Source organism: Equus quagga, chromosome 7, assembly GCF_021613505.1.
Source record: "Equus quagga isolate Etosha38 chromosome 7, UCLA_HA_Equagga_1.0, whole genome shotgun sequence".
Lineage (NCBI taxonomy): Eukaryota > Metazoa > Chordata > Mammalia > Perissodactyla > Equidae > Equus > Equus quagga.
This window is the reverse complement of record NC_060273.1, coordinates 114,874,172-114,895,903: the sequence shown is the minus strand read 5'-3', so window position 1 is coordinate 114,895,903 and position 21,732 is coordinate 114,874,172. Positions and strand designations below refer to the sequence as shown.

Genomic DNA, 21,732 nt, shown 5'->3' with positions numbered 1-21,732 from the left:
AGCCCTCAAATGTTACCTGTTGTCACTATTATCATTGTTATTTATATTAATAGGTTATTTATACTACTTTATATTAATAGGTTCTTTATATCATAGGATTATTAATAACTATGTTATATGTCTTACTTGTCCAATCCAGCACATTAAATAAGATGGATCAAGGGACTGAGCCATTTTGAAAGCCTCATGAGCTTGCTAGGAAAAAAAGGCAAGAAAACAACACATTAAGTCATTTTATAAGCTTAATATGATATTGCTTATGTTTCAAAAGCATAAAACAGAAGTCAGACTTGTCACCATAAATACATATGAACCTAAAGCTTCACTGTTTAAGCACAATTAGCAATGTTTAAAACAATGGTTTAACTGCACAGCCCTAGAACACTCCTGTAGATTCTACAAGCTCAGGGGTTCTGGTCCCCAGCAAAAGGGCAATACGCATGTCTATCTCATAGTTTGTAGAACTTTTAACCAATCATCCATCCATTGGCTAGCCATGGGTTTGATGGGAGTAATCAGATAACCCTGTATCTATTTTCTTCTCCTTGGGCTTAACTGGGAGGATAAGAACCAGCAACCAATCAGGTCTGAGACACACGCCTGCTACCAGGCAAAAAAGACTGGTCAACAGACACCTGTGCTAAGCAGTCAGGACTCTCTAAAGATACTGCACTTGGACTCATTAAGTTGCACGCTTTGTTTTCTGCTACAAAGAATAGCTATTATTACATGCTGATTTATATCTTTGTCTCAGTAATCTATGTATGGCAGGAAACAGTCTTATTTTTCCTATAAAAAAGTAAGCTCACGGGCAACAACTGTGACACGCTATCATAAAACTGCATTCATAAGCTTACTGACTAAGACTTTGTTCAAATTCTTTAAAAATATTTTCACATATTTTAAGATCCAAATTAATATTTTTTTCATTCTATTTACAATCTTCTAAAGCAATCTTTGCAGTGACTTAATGTACCCCTGAGAATATTACTGAAGCTATTTTAAAAGGATGATATTCAACATACCAGCTGAAACACAAAACAATACAGACGTGCTATCATCTATAGATCAGTGAAAACTTCTAAACATGACCTAAAACACGATCCCAGGTACTGGAGTTCCAAGTATGGAACTCTTCAAGTATGGCAAATTACATTGTGGCATTTAAAGGGATTAATATCCACCAAAGCCCAACCTAAATCATCCAAGCCAACGTCAAGTTTAGGCTGCTAGAAAATACTAATCATCTCCCTACTACATCACCCCACCCCAAAACAGCCCACACAGGACTCCTCTTACATGTGAGCAGATAAAAACAAAAGCACCCGAATAATTCATAATAGAATTGTTTTAATCTCTAAATGAAAAAACAACATAATTATAAAACCAGAAATTTCTTGGGTGGCATGGAAAGGAAAACAAATCTTACATATTTATTATTCAATACAACAAAGTAAATGTCATCAATTATCTAGCATATTAGAGAGCATACTGGATAGACAACAACGTGCAAAGTATTTCTCCACAAGAAGTTGAGCTATTATGAAGAGATCATATACAGACAATGTTCTTTGCTTTTAATATGACAAAACAGACAACACATTTACCTCAATGTTTTCATTTGCAAGGTATAACACTCCCAAGTTGGTCCATGCAACAGCATTCTAAGAAACATACATATGAAAAAAAATTAGGTCCGTTGTCTACACGGCAGTCTCAGAAAATTATTAACACTAACTTTTGAGGTTTTTTTTCAGACAGACACACAGAACACTCACAATTTGTTCCGACTGGATTGATTTGATGAAACAGTGCTGAGCAAGGGCGTAATTTCCAATACCTGAAAAATATAGAATTTGATGAAACTGATCTTTATGACTCGAAACAATCTTCTAAAAAAATGGAAGTGTTACTCAATTCTTACCACTGTAACACGAAACCACACCAAGGGCATTCCAGTATAAGTGATTATTACTGTCAAGTCTCACTGCCTTTTTCAGACACTGAAAAGTAAAATCAGACTTTTATCTCTTGGAATATCATTATTTCTATCAAGATAAATGTGGTTTTATGTGTAAACACTATCGTATTTATCAAAAATATCTTTCAGAAAAACACTTAGTTTTTTAAAAAGTTTATAAAAAATTTCTCAAAACCATACATGTAAAGACTTCTCCAACAACTCTTTAAGATCACTTGTGCTGCTGCCTGTTTCTGCTAGATGTTGTGCTTGGCGATAATAATTAATTCCAAGATCACACCATGTATTAGATGTAGACATCAGTTTTAATGCACGACCATAACACCTGTGGAAATATAAAAGTGAATGTTATATTTTATTAAAATGTCTTAATTCAATTTGAATGTCATTAACTGGCAATCTTTGTAAATCACCTTCCTCCAAGATGAAGGAGCTCATTTTTCTTTAATACTTGTTTTCCTTCTTTTTGACCCAGAAGGACTCCTAAAACATTAACATTCACTTTAGATGGTGAGACAGCATACAGACTCGTACAAGCATCCCCAACTAGCTTCCAAAGGCAAGACACATCAGCTCGATGCTGCAGAGCCCTAAAAAGATAAACAGTAGGATTCTTAGGAACTATTTCCAAAAAGAACAGAATTTATCTTCCTCATTACTACTTACAATTAAAACAGAAAAACTGTACATACAATCCTGATTAAGAGCTACTTCTTTAGTTAGGTGTAGTGAATGCTTTACTAAATCCCTGCTAACTGAATTACATCTTATCACTGCCCTATTAGGAAGAAGAAAGGAAAGGAGGGAAGAGAAGAAATTGATTGTTTTAAGTGCCAGAAATTTTACAAATATTCGCTACTCTTCATTATTTTTGTTAGAAGTAGCAGAAATCACAAAATTAATCGATAAATTTTCCAGGACCAATTTATCATTAATACTGAATTTTTTAAACTATCTCTTTGCATTTGTCTGTTTAAACAATAATCAAAGCAGTAAAGTTGTTATAAACTCAGTTTTGCTTACAGATCTTCCCTTAAATAAAAAAAGACTAGTAAATGTATAACATATCAAATATATTTGGTGATCCAAAGGATTTTTACCCTCAGAGACAAAGAATAACAAATATCTAAATATGAAAAAGTGAAAACCTATATTTATTGAAGCAAGTATGACTGAATGAATAAGCTCAGAAAGTAAATAAAACTATTAATTATAATGAAAAAGGGTACTTCTCTCCAGAATGAGAAAATCTCAGTTATACATTTCTCATTTTTCTCTTCTTGAGATCTTATAAATAAAACAAAGCCATTTCGCCTAAGCCAAGTCTCAATAATCAGCTATCACAAAAAGCTGTGTTACACTGGCAGCTGGACGAGCAGATGGAACATTTTTCATAGCCTTTTCTACTTATGGAGTCCAGCCAAAAATCATTTTCCAATGCCTTCCTGAGATGTAAGATTGATTATTGCAGTCACTACAGAAAGCTCACTGTGAGAATCAGAAGGACAATACTATCTGTAGTTCCTTTGCCTAAATATCTTAGCATAATTCTACAACTGACAGCATAAAAAAAGAAAACAGAAAAAAAGGGAAACATAGGTAATTTTAACCTAAACTCTTATCTCCTTTTAAGTTCAATAAAAAATAAAATATCTGGGGACGGCCTGGTGGTGTAGTGGTTAAGTTCATGCACTCCACTTCAGCAGCCCCGGGTTCACAGATTTGGATCCTGGGCACAGACCTACACATCACTCGTCAAGCCATGCTGTTACAGGGTCCCCCATACAAAATAGAAGACTGGCACAGATGTTAGCTCAGGGACAATCTTCCTGAAGCAAAAATAGGAAGATTGGCAACAGTTGTTAACTCAGGGCCAATCTTCCTCACAAAAAAAATAAAAATAAAATACCTGCAAAGTGAAATAAGTTCTATCACTCTTATATAAGAATTGTGGTAGTGTGAACTTTCAAGTCTAGAAGTAAATATAAATTTGGGAATTATCACTTAAAAATTGTTTGAGTGCTACAATCCTAGCCAGAACAAAATTTCCCAAGCTCAGAAAGGCAGTATCTGTAGCTGAAGTTTTATCACTCAAAGGTTCACATTGACTCTTAAATGCTAGGTCCAACAAGGTATGCCCTCTTCACAATACCTTCCTCTTTGGAAAGAACTATATTATGTGAGACTTGAAAAGCAGTGATAAAAATCAGTGGGAGCAAAAAGGCTAAGGTTTTCATTTCAGATTTGGTTCATATTCGAAGCAAAGCAATTCTGGAGCAACCAAGCCAAGAGAAAACAGAGGAGAAGGCAAGTAGAAAAAGAAAGGGAGCAAAGCACAAAAAAGATGTTTAACACTAAAATATTCAAATATATGTCTAACTTGTGGATTTTTAAAGTCATCCACCACAAATAACACTTTTATCTAACTAACGAATTTACAGTTCTATAAAATACCAGATTTACTCAAATTTTTCTGATTCCTTTCTTGTTATTAGACATCACTTTTTTTCCTACACAGGTTCTCTCCAGGAGCAATCAGCTTGCTCATTTCCCCTTACCTTTAGCCCTACCAATAAGGCTCAAACAGGCCCTTTGCACTGAATGTAAAACATATTGTGCACTGGAAGCCCTATTTCCCAATCAGTTCCAATTAGATACTCGCATTTCTCGGTCTCCTGAAAAAGAACACTAATACATGGTATCTGAGCTGTGGCTTCCTCCTTTCCATCTTTCCCTGTGCATCCAGCACATCAGCTGCAACTGAGAGTAAGCAATTGTATCTATTTCCCAGCACAAAATTAATACAATATGTATGTTACAGAATTAAGTGGCTAGTCCATTATCCTTCATGTTTAATATTCTGAAAAATGATTGCTCTATCTAAAGAATAAACATAGAATGATTTTTAAAATTTGGCTTTATTATAATACTAAGAAAATACACACAATGAATAGTAAGAATAATACTAACCAAGTAAAATATTCCAGCGCTCTCTCTACGTAGTCTACAGCTTTCCCATCAAGATAATCGACTAGAGCTGCCTTTGCCATCATGAGATGGCATTCACCCAAACCTAAAATCAGGTAAGTTTTAGTTATTAAACATGTAAAAGAAACACTTAGAATGAACTTCAAATAAATTTATTGGTATCATATTAAAGCCACTTTCCAGAAAACAAAGCTTAATGGTAATTTATAAAAGTTATCTTTAAGCATGGTCTTACATACATTTAGTAAGGAATTCAAATGGCAGGGTTCTGTTGGAGTAAATACATACTAAAGGTGATAAAAACTATCTACAGAATCTAAGAATTTCCTTGACTTTAGGCAAGTTATTTAGCTCTTAAAACCTCAAATTTGAAAATGGGGATATTACCTAAATGCCACTCTCTATCATATTACTATTTATCACTGTTGTGAAACAAGATTTGATCTTTTCACAAGCAAAACTGTATAGCAAACCATACTATAAAAATTAAATGAAGCAGCAATTTCCTAAAGGGCCTAGTAAATATTTAATAAATTTGAGTTCTCCTTCTCTTGAGGAGAGAGTTTTACAAATTCTTTTTTTAAAAAGGTTTTCAGGGCTGGCCCCGTGGCCGAGTGGTTAAGTTCGCGCGCTCCGCTGCAGGCGGCCCAGTGTTTCGTTGGTTCGAATCCTGGGCGCGGACATGGCACTGCTCATTAAACCACGCTGAGGCAGCGTCCCACATGCCACAACTAGAAGGACACACAACAAGGAATATACAACTATGTACTGGGGGGCTTTGGGGAGAAAAAGGAGAAAATAAAATCTTAAAAAAAAAAAAAAAAAAGGTTTTCAAGGCCCAACTTACATGCCACTTACAACAGATACTATTTCTGATTTAAACTTCAATTGTTTCTTTAAAAAGGACAAGGAAATCCAGGAAAGCATATATAAGGAACTCCAGGGATTTTTTTTTTTTAACCATTAGATATAATCATAAAAAATTTAGATCATATAAAATCACAGATTTTATAATCATATATAAATATAGATCATATAGGAATCATAAATCACAAGTCATATATAAATCATATAAAATTTAGACATGGACGTTGGTGTTTTACTTTATATTACCAAAAATAATTTGTTAGAAGGAATAGCTATCCACAGTGGAACTGAAATTAATTTAGATAACTACAAAACAATGCAAGTTGCCTCTAAAGTTCAAAAATTGAAAAAATGAGCTTCTACAATTTACAAAGTAATTAAAAAGTATTAAGATATTCTGAGGATATAGTGAATTAGCTATCAAAACATAAGAGCACAGAAACTCTTGTTTTAGAGATCCATTTTCAGATCAAATAGCTATCATGCTATTCATCTAAAAGTTAGCTATCATATCACTATTTACTAACTATTACGAAACAAGATTTGACCTTTCTATATTCAAATCTATATAACAAGCTGTACTATAACAGGCTCACACTGAATTGACGCTTGCTGTTAACTAAAGAAGTCCTTTCCAAGTTACTCAATACATGTAGGAAATTTACTCAAGGATTTCATACTTCAGTATCACAAAAGTCAAAGCAGCTATTAAAAAGAAATTACCTTTCAAAGCAGGCACATAATCTTCTTTCTTTTTAATGATCAGCTGGTACTGAGCTACAGCCTCCTTATATTTGCCTAGGATTTGCTGTATTGCTGCAACCTTAAACACACTGTATGTGGATTCTGGGTTCAGCTCACTGGCTTTCGTGAAGGATTTCAAGGCTGTTGTGTAGCCACCTCTGCTTAAGTAAGCCTCTCCTAATGACTCCCAACAATTGAAGTCCTTTGGGTCTGCCCTTAATGCTGCCTGTAAACTAAAATTTCAAGAAACAGTAAGAGAACTAAAAAGTAACAGAACTACTTTCACATTTGGAAGGAAAATATAAAATAAATAATTTAACTGAATCACACATATCCATGACCACTTCTATTTATAAAAATGCTATTTAAAGCAGGCATACTTGTTCCTTTTATGACTTGAATTTTTTTGATACCAAGAAATTTTATTACAATTTTGGAATGAATACGAACAAAATACTTTTTTGAAGAAGTGCTGACCAAAATTTCTTTCTCGACTATCTGGAAGAACTCCAGTTTCCTATCCTACCAGAATGGGTATACATCTCAGTGCGCCTCATCACAGTCTATAAACCCCTACCAGTCCTACCAAAATAGAAATATCACAGGTGAAAAATGGGAATAACAGGCATGCTTTAATTTCTGATCAAATTCCATATCCTGGGAAAAATCCAAAATGCCTGAATTCTAGATATTAACATAAATCAGAAACAACTTTGATTCAAATATATTTTATTTACCCTTAAGTACACAGGTCAAACCAAATTACTCAAAATGAGCTGCTCCAAATGCCCTTCAAGCTGCCAAATGTCTCCCCAGCCCAAAACAATGCCTGTCAGAGGGAGATCAACAAAGACACTAACCTCAGCTTTCTATCATTCCTTCAATTTCTTTTGAGAACCAACTACATATATGATACTATTAAGACTTCGCTTCACTAGACTGGCTATCTTCTAAAAGAGGACATCACTTAATCCATAATTTAATTTTTGCAATTCCAGTGCCTTGCAGATAATAAGAACCAATCAACCATAAATAAATTTCGCTATTTCTTCCCTCAAAATACAACTTGGTATGAGGCAAACTGTAAGTTCATTCTGCAAATAAGTGGAGTTTGATTCAGGAGCCATTAGGCTGTCTAACAGAGTTTAAATATAATAAGGAGCCTTACTCAGCCACTGCTTGAGAATGTTGACCAGCTTTCAAATAGTATAGTCCTCGCCTAAGCCAGGCCCATTTTGCTGTTCCAGCACTTGCCTTTTGAGTGACTGTTGTTAGGATAGCCAGGGCAGTTTCCTAATAATAAGAAAAGACTAATATTAGAGATATTGAATATCCTGAAAATATAAAACAGCCATGTAAACTACACAAATATATTTTCATTTACCACTTCTGACTTTTTAAACTTACACTGGTATATACTGAACTACAGTTTCAACAATAAGTGATGAGTAATTTAATATCAGGCAATGAAAAAAATTTATTCTACTTATAAAGTGGCAAAAATATTTCTACTGCATTGACAAAGAAAAATAAAAAATAATCAACTTTCAAGTATACATATATAAAAATATTTCTATTTCTATACTCAGAAATAAAGAAAAGACAAAGTGTTTAAGTTATTAGACATACCATCTCCTCAAGCTCCACGCTTAGGTCAACTGCTGCAGCTCCAGACTCAGCATCGGTGTCATCTAATTCAAAAGCTTTCCTATAACATCCACGGGCTCTGTTTTTATCTCCTACTACATCTCTGTAATAATGACCTAAATAGCAGAAAACTTTGCCCATGTATGTGTCCAGTCTGGCAGCCTTTGAAATAAAAATGAATAACAGAATATGAGTTTGTTTGGATGGGTCTCTTTAAAAACACGAAAGATAAATACACAGGTTAAAGGAAAAAAGGAAAAATTTTATGAAATATACAAAAATATGCCAAAACACTCTTTAAAGTAAGACTTAAAACAGAAATGAAAGCTGGCCATCACTGCTACAGAAAACAAGTGTAAAAACATTATTTCTTTGTTAAAAGAAATGTGAAATTGTTGTTATTACATTAATCTTTTATGAGTCAAGATAAGAATGTAATACTTCTAGATGTTAAATATCTAAAGTACAAGAAGGTAAACATCTAGAAATACATAAGACTCATGTGCCCATTACACTACAGTGGAAATCACCTAAAAACAACATTGTTTTCCAGAGATAATTATGTTTCATTTTCTATAACATGTTCCTTAAATAACTTTTACATTTTTTATGGTTTAACTTTCTCCTTGAAAATCAATATAACATTCTCACAAACCTTATGTGTGAGAAATGAAACACAAAAAACAGTTCAGTAAAGGATAATTTTAAGTATCTAATTTATATGACTATTATTTGTTTTTATAATGAATCTATTTCAACTAAGTATTGAAAAGTAGTACGTGTTTTACCTTTAGAAAGTGGGTAAGAGCCTTTGTTTTATCTTTTCTCGTTTCTTCACCCATGAACCAATATGTTAATCCAAGTTGGTAGTGATACTCAGCAACTTCAGCATCTTTCTCAAGAGCTCTCTGAAAACTAAGTCACAAAATGAAGTAAAAAGGAATATACATATATTAAAAAAAATAGGAAACTCCTAGTTGGAACAATCGAAGTTTGGATGATTCAAGGATGCTAAATTAGAAATAAGTCGTTACTTTAGGATTTACATTATAACGAGAAAAAAAAACATTTGAAGAGGAGGAGCTTAAAAAAGCACACTGCCTGTTAGCACTACCAGTGTGTGACGTGCGCAGAGCACACACCAAACGTTACCTACGCTTGCTGAGAATTAGGATCAACTAAGCAGATTTCAAACCCATCAGGAAATTTTTTATAGTTACTGTGCTACAAGCTAAATACACTTCTAAAAAACACTAAGGCTACAAAGATCAAATTTATGCAAAACTGGATCTTTACCTATTCATTTTGAATTTTTGAGAAATATGATAAATTAAGATATGGCTGGATTTATGAGCGAGTTAATATATCCTTACCATTTTTCTGCTTGTAGATAGTCCTTTTTGGTAAAGTGAATCAAAGCCTCCAGGGCATGAGCTTCAGCTAGGTCGGGGTAAGAAGAGAGAAGGTCTTCCATAATCTATAAAGTAGGTATCTGTGAATTCCACATCAAAGAAAAATAACTTTTAACTTAAAAAAAAATTCTCAGTTGAATGAAAACACCAACCTTTGAAGCTTCAGCTAATGAGCCTTTGTTCAGATAGGCCAAGCTTTTGAGAACCAAAATTCCTGGGATATTATTTGCATCAGAAACCTAGAAAATAATTGTAAAAAACGGCTATAAATCTCCTTCAACGCAGTGCGGCAATGTTTGCTTTAATTAAAGAATCGCCATAGAATAAAGACATAGAGGTCTTGATTTCTATCACATTAACCCTTTCATTCTTTGTAACTTTATATTAGAGAAAATTTCAAATACATAAAAAATTAGAGAATAGCATAATAAACTCACATGTACTCACCACCCAGCTTCAAACTTAACTCAGAGCCAATCTTTTCTCATCTATCCCTCCACTTATTTCACCACACTCCTGCTTAGATTATCCTAGACATTATAACTTTTCATCTGATACTTCAGTATCTGTATCTCAAAAGTAAGTTCATTTTTAAAATAACATAATCATACTACCATTATAAATATCTAAACAAAACCAACAATACAACTTACCATCATAAAATAATTAGCCAGTGTTCAAATTTCCCTGTTGTCTCGTAAGCTATTTGAATAATTTGTTTTAATCAAAATTCAAATAAGGTACATATATTTCAAGTGGCTGATATGTCTCAAGTCTCTTTTAATCTATAGGGTCCTCTTCCATCTCTTTTTTCTCATTTACAATTTGACTGGTGAAAAATATGGGCCGTTTGTCACATTTTCTCGTGGTCTTGTTTTTGCTGAACGTATTCTCATGGTATTCACATGTTCCTTGGTCTCCTGTATCTTCTGTAAATTAGTTGTTAAGTTCTAGAAGCTTGATCTAATTGAGGTTTGATATTTGGACAAGAATACCTCACGTGTACTTGCACTTGGTTATGTCTGGTTGTCTTTCTTTTTGTGATGTTAGTAACCATTGATCTCCAATGCCTAGATCTATTAATTCATTATGGATTGCAAAGTGATGATTTTCTAAATCTATCATTCCTTCTTTCCTTATTTGATGAAATACTTCAACAAAGAGGATTTCCCCTCCTCTAGTTATCCATGTGATTATTCTGAGAACAGTTCATAAAGGAACGGCAAGATAAATACTTTGATTCTTTCCAATTGGTTCCACAGTATCTTTCAGAGATTTATTTTATTGAAGATGTGTTGTTGATTTTTGTTTTTGGTATCATCATGAACATATCATTTAAACATATTTGATGTCTTTCAATCCATTGCAGTTACTGGTGCTCAAACCGTCCCCTCTTTAGCCTGTAAGAATCCATTCAAGCTAGTTCCTGAGCCCTTCTGACATAACTCTAATAGCCTTTTATACTTTCCTTGCCTTCTAGCATTCTAAGATGTTCTGGGCTCATCTTCTACATTTTCTATCTCAGATCTCGACTCTACCAGTTCTCCAAGAAAATTTTTGTTTTTTTGTAAAAGATTATTGTAAAGACCTCTATAAAACATTCACGCAAAACATTATTGGTGGAAGAGAAGTAGCAAATAAGAAAATAGGATATTAGTTCTCGAAGGATGCTGAAAACTGTTCTAATTTTAAAGAAATATTATGAAATGCAAAGCCCTTTGAAATATATAAAACAGTGATTTTTTTAAAATAAAACTCAAAACCCTATAATATACTGAGTGATATAATTTTAATTTTAGACACTAAATAGCCTTTATCTGACAAAAAATCTTTAATGGCACCATGTTGCTAAAATTCACAGTTTACTAGTTAGTTTTTGCTAGGGAATTTCAAATTACTTGAACCGAAAACATTAAGAAATCAGTTTTTTTCTTACATATCAATCCTCCTCTGAGTTTTTTATTAAATTGAGTAAAACAACCATTCTCTACCACAATGTTACTAGTGTCCTTAATAATTCTTGTCAATAGTCTATGAAATATTTCCTAGAGTAAAAAATTCAGAATCCCAAATTAATAATAATCAAGTAGTAATAACATAAGAGGGCAAAAAGAGAAAAGGAAAATAAGAGCAAGAACTAAAGAAAGAAACTACATCATATGAAGAATACCGTAAGCACTTAACCAAGAGGCAAACAAGTAACTTTAGGAGTTTCCAAGTGTGTGAATGACTTACAACAGTGCCAGTGTGGTGAAATCACGCCTCTAACACAAATTTTTTTTAAGTAAATATTCATGGTAAGGAGAGAGTGACTGATTGGAAACCAAGTTGAAGGGAAAAATTCGATGATGAGATTACCTGATCAAGAGTACGAATTGCTTCCTCTGAAGATTCACAATCTGAGAGTTTAATCAAAGCCTCTGCTTTCAAACGAAGACAAAGATTCTTCTGATGAAGACTGCCACCAGACACACCCAGATTATCTACGTTCTTCAGAGCTGCCAAAATTAAGGACAGCTGAATGAAGACAACCACATCATTTCACTTTTTTTTCTCTTTAAGGGTGACATATAATAAATTGCAGATACAATAAGAATAAATTATCAAAACAATACACATGAGAAATAATTCAAAGCTAAATATAAATTCTTCCATGAACTCTTTATGGAAACATAAAATTCCACTTCAGCAACCCGGGGTTCATTGGTTTGGATCCCAGGCACAGACCTACACACTGCTCATCAAACCATGCTGTGGCAGCATCCCACATACAAAATAGAGGAAGACTGGCACAGACGTTGGCTCAGGGACAATATTCCTCAAGCAAAAAGAAGATTGGCAACAGATGTTAGCTCAGGGCCAATCTTCCTCAACAAAAAAAAAATAGATACAACTATAAATAAATAAATACACTAGTAGACATGCATACAGATTTGGCATTTTTTTTAACATCCTCAATGAATTTTAAATCAGTTGGCAACTTAAAATACAAAATATAGCATCTGGGTTTTTAAAACCACTTTTTCCTTTAAGATGGCACCCTTAGAGATGTCAAGAATACCTTGATTGCATGAAAGAACAGCGTCCTTAGGTCTATGCATTTTGACTTGGGCTTCTGCCAGATGATACCATCCAGTTGTGCAGAGAGGGCTTTCATTTAATCCTAAAAGGATAAAAGCAATCACAAAATCCGAGGTTTCCATGACTACTAAGATGAATGGTACCACCGTGTACTCCCCAATCAAACTCCTCCCCTCTCCCTCATCTCTCACATCTAATTAGTCAATGTCACATTGATTCCAGACCCCAAGCCATTTCTCTGCCACCATCACTTCAGTTCAGACCTCCATCATCTTTATCCTAGATCACTGCCAAGTGCCTGCCATCCACTCCAATTCATTCTCTACACTGTAGCTAGAATATTTCTAAACAAATGGGATTATGAAATTCCCTTGCTTGAAAGTTTCCACTGGTTCCTCACTGACCTTAGGATAACATGTAAACTCCTTAACAAGGTTTACAAGGCCCCTCTCTAGCCTCAATTCTTGCCCCTTCCTGCTCCCATACTTCATTCTCAAATCTTGCTAAACTATCAGCAACTCCCTGAATACCACCTTTCCTCTCACCTCAGGCTATTTCATCTCTTGGCCTGAAATGTTCCTCCCACCCTCCAGGCTTGTGTTTGTCATTCAGATCTCAATTTGAATGAAAGTTTATCCAGAAACATCATATCTCACAAGACTAAGTGAAAGCCTCCTAAGGACGTAGATTTTATCCCTGTTTTACAAATGAAAACACTGAGACTTGGGAGTTTAAATCACTTTCCCAAGGTGTTGAAATTAGTGAGTGGCAGAGTTGGAGCTCAAACTTAAGCAGACTCCAGAGTATGCAAGTACATTTTTTTTTGCTTCTATCTGAAATATACATTCCTTAAAGAAAGGCCCAAAGATAAACACTTACTGACTGAATAACAACTATATCTCAAGTTACATGCCATACACTATACACTTACCTTCTGTTAAACTCCTAACAGCATCTTCATACTTTTTGTCTTGTAATGCTTTAATGCCTAAACCAATGAGGGCTGCACCATTTTTTGAATCCATTTCCACTAGTCTACAACAATACTGATATCCCTCATCAGTAAGACTTCCTGAAATCAAAAGAAAAAATTATTAGCATTGATATACCAAATTTCTAAGTGTCAAAATCTATATACTTAAATCTCAAAAGCTGTCTTACACATCCTCCACCATATCCTGATTCCAAGAATTCAAAACTTAAATAGACCAACAAATGTAGAAAATATTAACATTTCATAAAGAAAATTATACTACTTCATCTTCTTAAATACTGGAAGTAGAACCCACTTTACCCACAGCAGCATGGGTAAACTGAACCTGAAGTCATACTCATTGGGTTTCAAACAAAAAACCTACTGCTACTTGCCACTAGGCTAAGGCGCATAGCCTACTGCATGTCAGGTCTCCCTTCCTACTCAGCACTAACAATTTTGGTTGTTAAATGAAGGAATCCCTCCCTGTCAAAAGATAGTATCTTCACCAATCTCTCTCCCTGGGCACCCATGTGATGCTAGAGATGTGGTCGCCAAGATGCCAGATCCAGTGGACTCTCCCAGCATCCTAGCATCAAAAGACAGGCCACTCATCATGACACTGTACGAAAACCTAGTTACATTCTCCTTAAGTTGACAAGTTTGGCAGTACATTTCTGCATTCTTTCAAAACTTTCTTTTCCTATATAAGTTAATAGTTAAGCTTATGTAATAATCATCCAATGCCTACATTTATTTCAAACTTACTTTGGTAAAATTATTAGTTTAGAAAACATATGTTCTGTTCTATTTCCATTTTCTCCAACCTCAATCATTCTCAGGATTCCCACTCCCAGTAAAGCATAAAAATCGGTGGAAAATTTTGAGAATAAACTGTGAATAGCATTCAACACTTTATTAAATTGTTTAATCACACAGGAAAATTCTTAAAAATTAATTAAGACTGACTGCAACTTGAAGCAGTAAATAAGGGGAACAAATTAATTTATCTAAAAGAGACCTTATGCTTCAATATCTATACAAAACATATAGCCCCAAACCACATGTGAAACCACCATTTCAGTCACAGCTATCAAAGGTAAATTCTTTGCATGATACCATTTAGCTTATGAATTTGAAGTTTTTCAAAACCAGATACACACCAATGTATAACCCATAAATAATTTTTTTTTTTTTTTGCTGGGAAAGATTTGCCCTGAGCCAATATCTGCTACCCTACCAATCTTCCTCTCTTTTTTTTATTTTCTTCCCTCTCCAAAGCCCCAGCACACAGTTGTATATTCTAGTTGCAGGTCCTTCTAGTTCTTCCATGTGAGCCACCACCACAGCATGGCCAATGACAGACGAGTGGTGTGGCTCTGCTCCCAGGAACCAAACTCAGGCCACCGAAACAGAGCGCACAAAACCTCAACCATTAGGCCATCAGGGCTGGCCCTCTAAGTAATATTTTACATATTGATTTAGAGGTCCAAGTTAGTATCAAAAATTGAAAGAATTCATAAAGGCTAAAGAATCAAAACTTCAATACTATTTGGTGAAATATGAAAACAAATTGGAAGAAATACTACTTTGATTAGTAAGCCAGTAAAAAAGACACAAGCTTGCTACCATTATGCTTCTAGACATGAATTTCCTTCTGTCAATATGTTCTCACTATTGCTTCCATAAATATGAACTCCAAGAACAGACATGTTTAGTTCCATACACTCTATTAATCTTCCAAAAGCAAACCAGTGTTTTGGGGTTTTTTTCCCCTTTCTATCCAGTGGTATTGTCTACACTAGACATCAGAATCACCTGAAGGGCTTGATAAAACACAGAATGCTGAGCCCCACCCAAAGCTTTGATTCAGTAGGTCTTGTGTTAGACCTGAGAATTTGCATTTCTAACAAGTTCTCAGGTGATACTGATGCTACTGGTCCAGATATCATACTTTTAAGAACCCCACAGGTCTACAGTATTTACCAATCCCGTATACCACCTGTATTATTAGTCTTATAGCACACATACCCTGCCTTTGTTGTCTCTGTAGCTAAACAGTAATTTCCAAAGGGTAGGCACTAGCATGCTATCTTGTACATGGTAGACATTCATTAAATATTGTAATGATCCCTTAAAAACACCATTATGAATTGATGTTCCAAAAGGCTTAGTCTGCTAATAGGTAATGGCTAAGAATTACTGTGAAAATTTAAAAACCTTCACCATTCTAAAAAAGAAAAGAAAATGGCTATTAAAATTTTACTTTCAATCTACCCATCTAAGTCAAAACTCTCTTAACTCCCTAGAAACATAATTCATGACAGACTACCTTGCCTATAAAAACTGCCCCTATTACAGAAAACATACCTGGGATGAAAAGAGGGGAAAAGGCTAATCATGCATCTTTCCAATGATCATCCATATTTAGGGTACCTAAAAACTATACACAAGTAAGCAAAGTGTGGATAGGTACATGAAAATAGTTTCCAAAAGGCTAGGATGAACACAAAAAATGTTTAAAACAAGGTTAACTTTCCTAACATATTCCCCTTTGCTTATCTGGGACCACAATAATAGAAACAAAAAGAGATTTGGGGAGACTATGCTCATGTCTAGCCCTGGGTAGCATATTCTCTACACACGACCAAGTCGCACTTAGAGAAATTCTCTGTGGCGTTCCCAAAAACATCGCCAGTGATAACACTACCAATCCTGTGTAAAGAGACAAGGAATATTACAGCTTCAATCCTCAATTCTCTTCTCCTTACTAATTCTTGTTGAGAATAGTAGCTAAATAAATGTGGAGGCTAAGAACAGAAAGGAAATAGATTTCATTGCTCTTGAACAGAAAATCATTTATTTAACATCTGCTCTTTTTAACACTTAAAAGATTCTAGATTCCAGATTTAATGATTTAAAACAGATGATATTATTTTTATTTGTCAATCAGTTGGGCTGATGAATGCTAAATCTCCAAGGATAAAAGGTGTTCTGTAAAGGTTCAGGGTAGATGCTAAGTAATACCCACGAGAATTCTGTTTCCTCAAGTTTACCATGCAAAAAAGTGAGGGTTTTTTGATAACTAATTCATTTCTGACATCCCAAAGAAAATGAACAATACTTGAGAATTTTTCTTTTAAATAAACCTAGCTTGGGAGGAAAAAAACAGCATGTACTCATTTCTCTATTTTCATCTGGATTTTCTAAGATTTCTAGAGCAAAAAGTCTTAAGCTCTTTTCTGTTTGGATTTGAAGAACCAAGCTTTCTTATTATCCTCCCCCATTTCAGCAATAAGCAAAAGAAAATAAATCAAAAAGGTCATTTAGCATGAAATAACATTTCATCAGATGACTGTGAAAGCTATTCACCACTTGTTATATGAAGCTTTATAAACTGAGTTATTTTGAAAATGAATCAAGTCTCAACATGCAAAGGAGGACAAAGGAGAATGAAATGTGTTTGTCGCCAGTAGAAGAGAACCCAGTGATTAACTGCTGTGAAGCAGCAAATTCTGCAGATACTAAAGTACTCCGGGGGAGGAGAGGTCAGCCTTTAGAGTACCTTACAGATTTTCAGAAGTTCTTAATACACAGAAAGTTTGGTTTAGAGGAGCGATGGAAGGAAAACAAGAAATCATTAAGCGCAGCTTCCTAGTGTCTCGCATTAACTATTAAACTGCCACCCCAGAATAACACTTTACCTTAGAATGTACCTAAGCCTGAACTGCTCTGTTCCACAAATTCTTACAACCAACGATTCAGGAGGGAAAGAGGTCTTCCATAGTGCACCACAGGTGCAAACACCCACCTACCCACTCCCCTTTGCCAGGAAATAGACATCCCTCTCTTTCAGTTCTGCAAAATATCCATCCCCAAACTCCTTAAGAATGATTTTTTTTCACATAAACCAAAACATTCTCTAATCAATCAGCATAATCTTTGCTATATTTTTATTAGAGGACTTTGTCAAGTACTGAATTTACGTGCAAAACTCCACAGACTATTTGTTAATCCTATTTCTTCTATAATTTTATAGTCTTTTGGAATACAAGAGCCATGTTCACTCAACAAATCCACATTATAGGCATACATGTGCCTACCGAGAAAGCATTCAATCAGTCCTTGAAAATAAATTTCAAAGTATCCTCTTGTGCCAATTGGAAAGTGAACAGGTCATGAATAAAGGAATGCTACAAACCATTAACACCGAACAGGAATAGAGAGAAGAGTGAACATCAGCCATTAATTTCTCAACAGCAATCTTAACAGCAGAAAAAGAGGCGGAGAGATGCGTGTTAGAGGCCAGATAAAGAAAATCAGTCCACTTATCTTGGGAACATATTGGGTCTTGTGCTAAAATTTGAAGAAACTGGGTGATTTTGGAAATATGCTTCCTATCAATGGAAAAAAAAACCACACAAAAATTCATAAGCATGTTCCTTGTACTGAAAATCTCTTAGCATGCCTCATCCTCCCTGACCTTAATGCAGCATTCATAATGTTAACTAGCCCTTTCTTCTTGAAACTCTCCAGCCAGGTGACCCTACTGGAATTCTTCTACTCCTCTAAAAGCTTGCCATCCCTTTTGCATGCTTCCTCCACCTCTCTCTTAAATGCAGTCAGTCAAGTCCCTGGATTGCTTCTTTTTATACCTGCACTTCTTCCTACTCATTTCCCATCATTGTAATTTACGTTCCACTTCAATCACTTTGATTAAAAACGAAGGCCCTAATAAAGGTCTCCTAAACATAAAATTCGTTGCTCAATCTGTCAAGACTGATCTCCTTTCTGAAATGCTCTTCCCTTGCCTTCTGTATTGTTTCACATCAGGGTCCCCTACCTTCCTCTCCCACCTCTCTGTCCTCTATTTCTCTCTTCCCCTTCTTCCCCCCTTTCCCTTCAAGCCAGCCAGTGCCACTCAAGGTAGTTTTCACCTTTTTGCCCTTTAGTCATCCTCTGAAGTCATCCACTCCACTTTACTTTCCCCCAAATGCAAATGACTTCCAAACTATGATTCTAACTTTAGTATTGTCCCCTCATCTGCAAACCACTGATGGGCATTTCCCTTTGAAGGCCCATAACATCTCCTTTCAACAACTTACCTTTCATATAAACCATCATTCCATATTAGGCCAACTTTTCAGGAGAGCTTTACCACTAAGAAATGCCTTTGACTTTTTATTCATCTTTTACTTTCTATTGCCACTATCATGTTCCCAGTTCACTCCTTCCTAGTGCCACTTATTCTACCCGATCTAGTCTATCTTCTAGACAATCTATCCTGCACACCATTTTAGTTTAAGACATTATAATTCGTAAATTGACTCACTATGACATTTTTAATGTTTTCTTTTCTCGTGTTAGTGAAAAGTGCTCTTGCAAGTCCGTCTTTGTCTCAGTTAAAGTAAGGAAAAGGGGATCCACTTACTTCTCGCCAAAAAAAAAAAAAATCCCAAACTGAAGGTAACAGTTCTGGATTTTAATTTAGACACCAAGGGGGGGAAAGTACAAGTAGGACTTATAAGGGAAAGTTAAAGTGGGGAGAGCCGAGATAGGTGCAATGATACTATTCTAACCAGAACTATCCCTCAGTCATCTCTAGCAGTAGTTTTCAACAATTTTTCTATTATGAGACACATGATGGTCATTCACATACAAAGCATTTCCATGTGCATACTCATTTAGCAACAAAGGGAAAAAAATTAAATGGATTATTAAAGCTCTACAATAATTTACAATCACTACCACACTGGTGCTAGTACTGTTATTTTGATTTCAGGGACTGACTTCTGTGAACTTTGTTCACATCAGGTGAATAGAGGAATGGACAGGAGTGATATTCAAATTATTTAAAAAACAATCTATTCAGCCTAGACATTGACAAAAAAGGTCAGAGGCTGTTGTGAAAACCAATGTGGTCAACCTCCTATAAAGTGACTGAATAACAGCCTTGGACATAAGACATCCGTAAGTTTTGGCAACTCCCAGCAAACGAGCTGTCATCACTTCCTCTCTTCCCCTAAAGAAAGTACACAAAGCAGCAAGAGCATGAAGAACACACTGACACACGCTCTCTGACTTGACTCTGCTCTACTGCATTAAAAAAGTAGATCATCCACACATTTCATTACTCTATAATATTAGTATTTGTAACAATGCACTTGTGACACTATGACACAACATCAACACTGAGAATGCTAATCTTCTACAAAATCCTTTGCATGGCATTCATAGCCCTATGCAACATAGTCCAACCTACTTAACCAAAACATACTTTAGTTATTCCTTCCACTATAGCAAATAAAACTATTTTAATATTTCCTAAAACTGCACCTAGCTCCACACCTCCACTCATGCCGTCTGGAGTACCTTTCACCTCCCCCTGTATATTTATTCCTATGGAAAATTCAAGACCTTCAGTTCCCACCTTCAAAAGGACTTCACTGATCAACAAACTTGGTAATTCATAATTCCTCTGTACCACTATACTTTCCTATATTTATTAGCCTTTTCATGTGCACAAAGACTACACAGTGTACTTCCTTTTATGTCCAGAAATACTGAAACAATACCTTACACATGGCAGGCACTAAAGCAATTTTTGATCGACAGCAACATCACTCCCACACACTCATACACCTCTAGGACACACAACATAATAAAGAAGAAATTACCTGATTCAATTAAATGCAAACAAAGCACTTCTAATGGATATTGTACAGTGGGATAGGTGTTTATCATTCCTTCACAGGCCTTCTTCAACCTAGCCATCTCATGAGGAAACTTGAAAATACAAAAATAAAATAAACTAAGTAGTAGTAGAGTATACTTGTGAACACTTTCCTAATTAGAATATAAAAGTCACATTAGAGATTTTAAAAATCAACTTACTTTGGATAAACACTGAATGAAATGTCTATAAAGTACTTGGTGATCTTCACCAGGAATCTTATCTGATAAGCTCAGTGCATTCTCAAAAGCAGTTAAAAGCTGAAACAAACAAAAAAAGCTATCAGCTGTAGCATACTTAAATGACAAACGTAATAAACAACTGAACTTATAAGACTCATTTATACAAACTACACCCTCAACTAACTGCAAATGTATTTTATTGTCTGGCCCTGACATTCTCAATGAGGAAAAGAAAGTATATGTAACTTTTAGAATACATTCCAACTCAACCAACCAGCAGACTGCAATGAACTAATTAAGGAATAACTATAAATTAGCAATATTAATTTAACAAAACATTCTTATAAGTGTTTATTGTTCCCTACAAAGTAGTCAACCATATAAGACCATAGTCTTATATGCCAGCATAGCTGCTAATGCTCAGATCATTTTTAAAACCTCTCTCCTGAAATCACTAGCACTTTCTTTGGAACATCTTCAATGGCAGCAAATCTTAAAAAAAAAATTTTATGAAGTTAAGTTATATTTTTGGTAAAAGAAAACCAGAGATATACTGAACTACAATAAAATTATTTTTCTTATACAGTATTGACTTTGAAGAAAATTCCAAAAGAGGCCTTCTAAATATATTGTGAGCAAGAACAGCAATACCAGAATCCAAGGTAAGCACTTTAAAGGATACCATGCATTTGGTTATATTGGGTACATAAGTTCTACATTTTTTTAATGAATTTCCATGACTTTACAATGAAAACTCATGATATGTTTCACTACTTCAAATTTTCTTTGTAAAATATGTTTTAAGTCTATATAAATAAGTAAAATTTTACTGCTCTGATAAATTAACAATCTTGTAATAAGAGGAAGCCTAACTTAAACAGTCTAGCACAGGGGTTTAAAAAAACAGTAAGGAGGGGCTAGCCTGGTGGCATAGTGGTTAAGTTCACACACCCAAATTCAGCAGCCAGGGGTTCATAAGTTCGGATCCTGGGTGTGGACCTACACACCGCTCAACAAGCCAGGCTGTGGAGGTGTCCCACATACAAAATAGAGGAAGACTGGCAAGGATGTTAGCTCAGGGCCAATATTCCTCACCCCTCTGCCAAAAAAAAAAGTAATGAAAT

General features: G+C 35.0%; 1 protein-coding gene across 3 annotated transcripts in view; it reads right to left on the bottom strand.

Moving 5' to 3' along the window:
• The window catches only part of SKIC3 (SKI3 subunit of superkiller complex), a 78,978-nt gene that overhangs the window by 41,445 nt on the left and 15,801 nt on the right, over nt 1-21,732 (bottom strand). For all 3 annotated transcript variants that reach the window (XM_046666039.1, XM_046666041.1, XM_046666040.1), the window contains exons 9-26: nt 20,588-20,686; nt 20,371-20,479; nt 13,652-13,792; nt 12,701-12,802; nt 11,998-12,137; nt 9,792-9,878; nt 9,601-9,704; nt 9,016-9,142; nt 8,210-8,389; nt 7,749-7,873; nt 6,560-6,813; nt 4,952-5,054; nt 2,395-2,571; nt 2,162-2,306; nt 1,925-2,003; nt 1,779-1,840; nt 1,608-1,664; nt 127-195 (exon numbers count right to left, since the gene is read on the bottom strand). In XM_046666039.1, the coding sequence (XP_046521995.1) occupies nt 127-195; nt 1,608-1,664; nt 1,779-1,840; nt 1,925-2,003; nt 2,162-2,306; nt 2,395-2,571; nt 4,952-5,054; nt 6,560-6,813; nt 7,749-7,873; nt 8,210-8,389; nt 9,016-9,142; nt 9,601-9,704; nt 9,792-9,878; nt 11,998-12,137; nt 12,701-12,802; nt 13,652-13,792; nt 20,371-20,479; nt 20,588-20,686 (2,160 nt within the window). The remainder of the gene's footprint in view (nt 1-126; nt 196-1,607; nt 1,665-1,778; nt 1,841-1,924; nt 2,004-2,161; nt 2,307-2,394; nt 2,572-4,951; nt 5,055-6,559; nt 6,814-7,748; nt 7,874-8,209; nt 8,390-9,015; nt 9,143-9,600; nt 9,705-9,791; nt 9,879-11,997; nt 12,138-12,700; nt 12,803-13,651; nt 13,793-20,370; nt 20,480-20,587; nt 20,687-21,732) is intronic.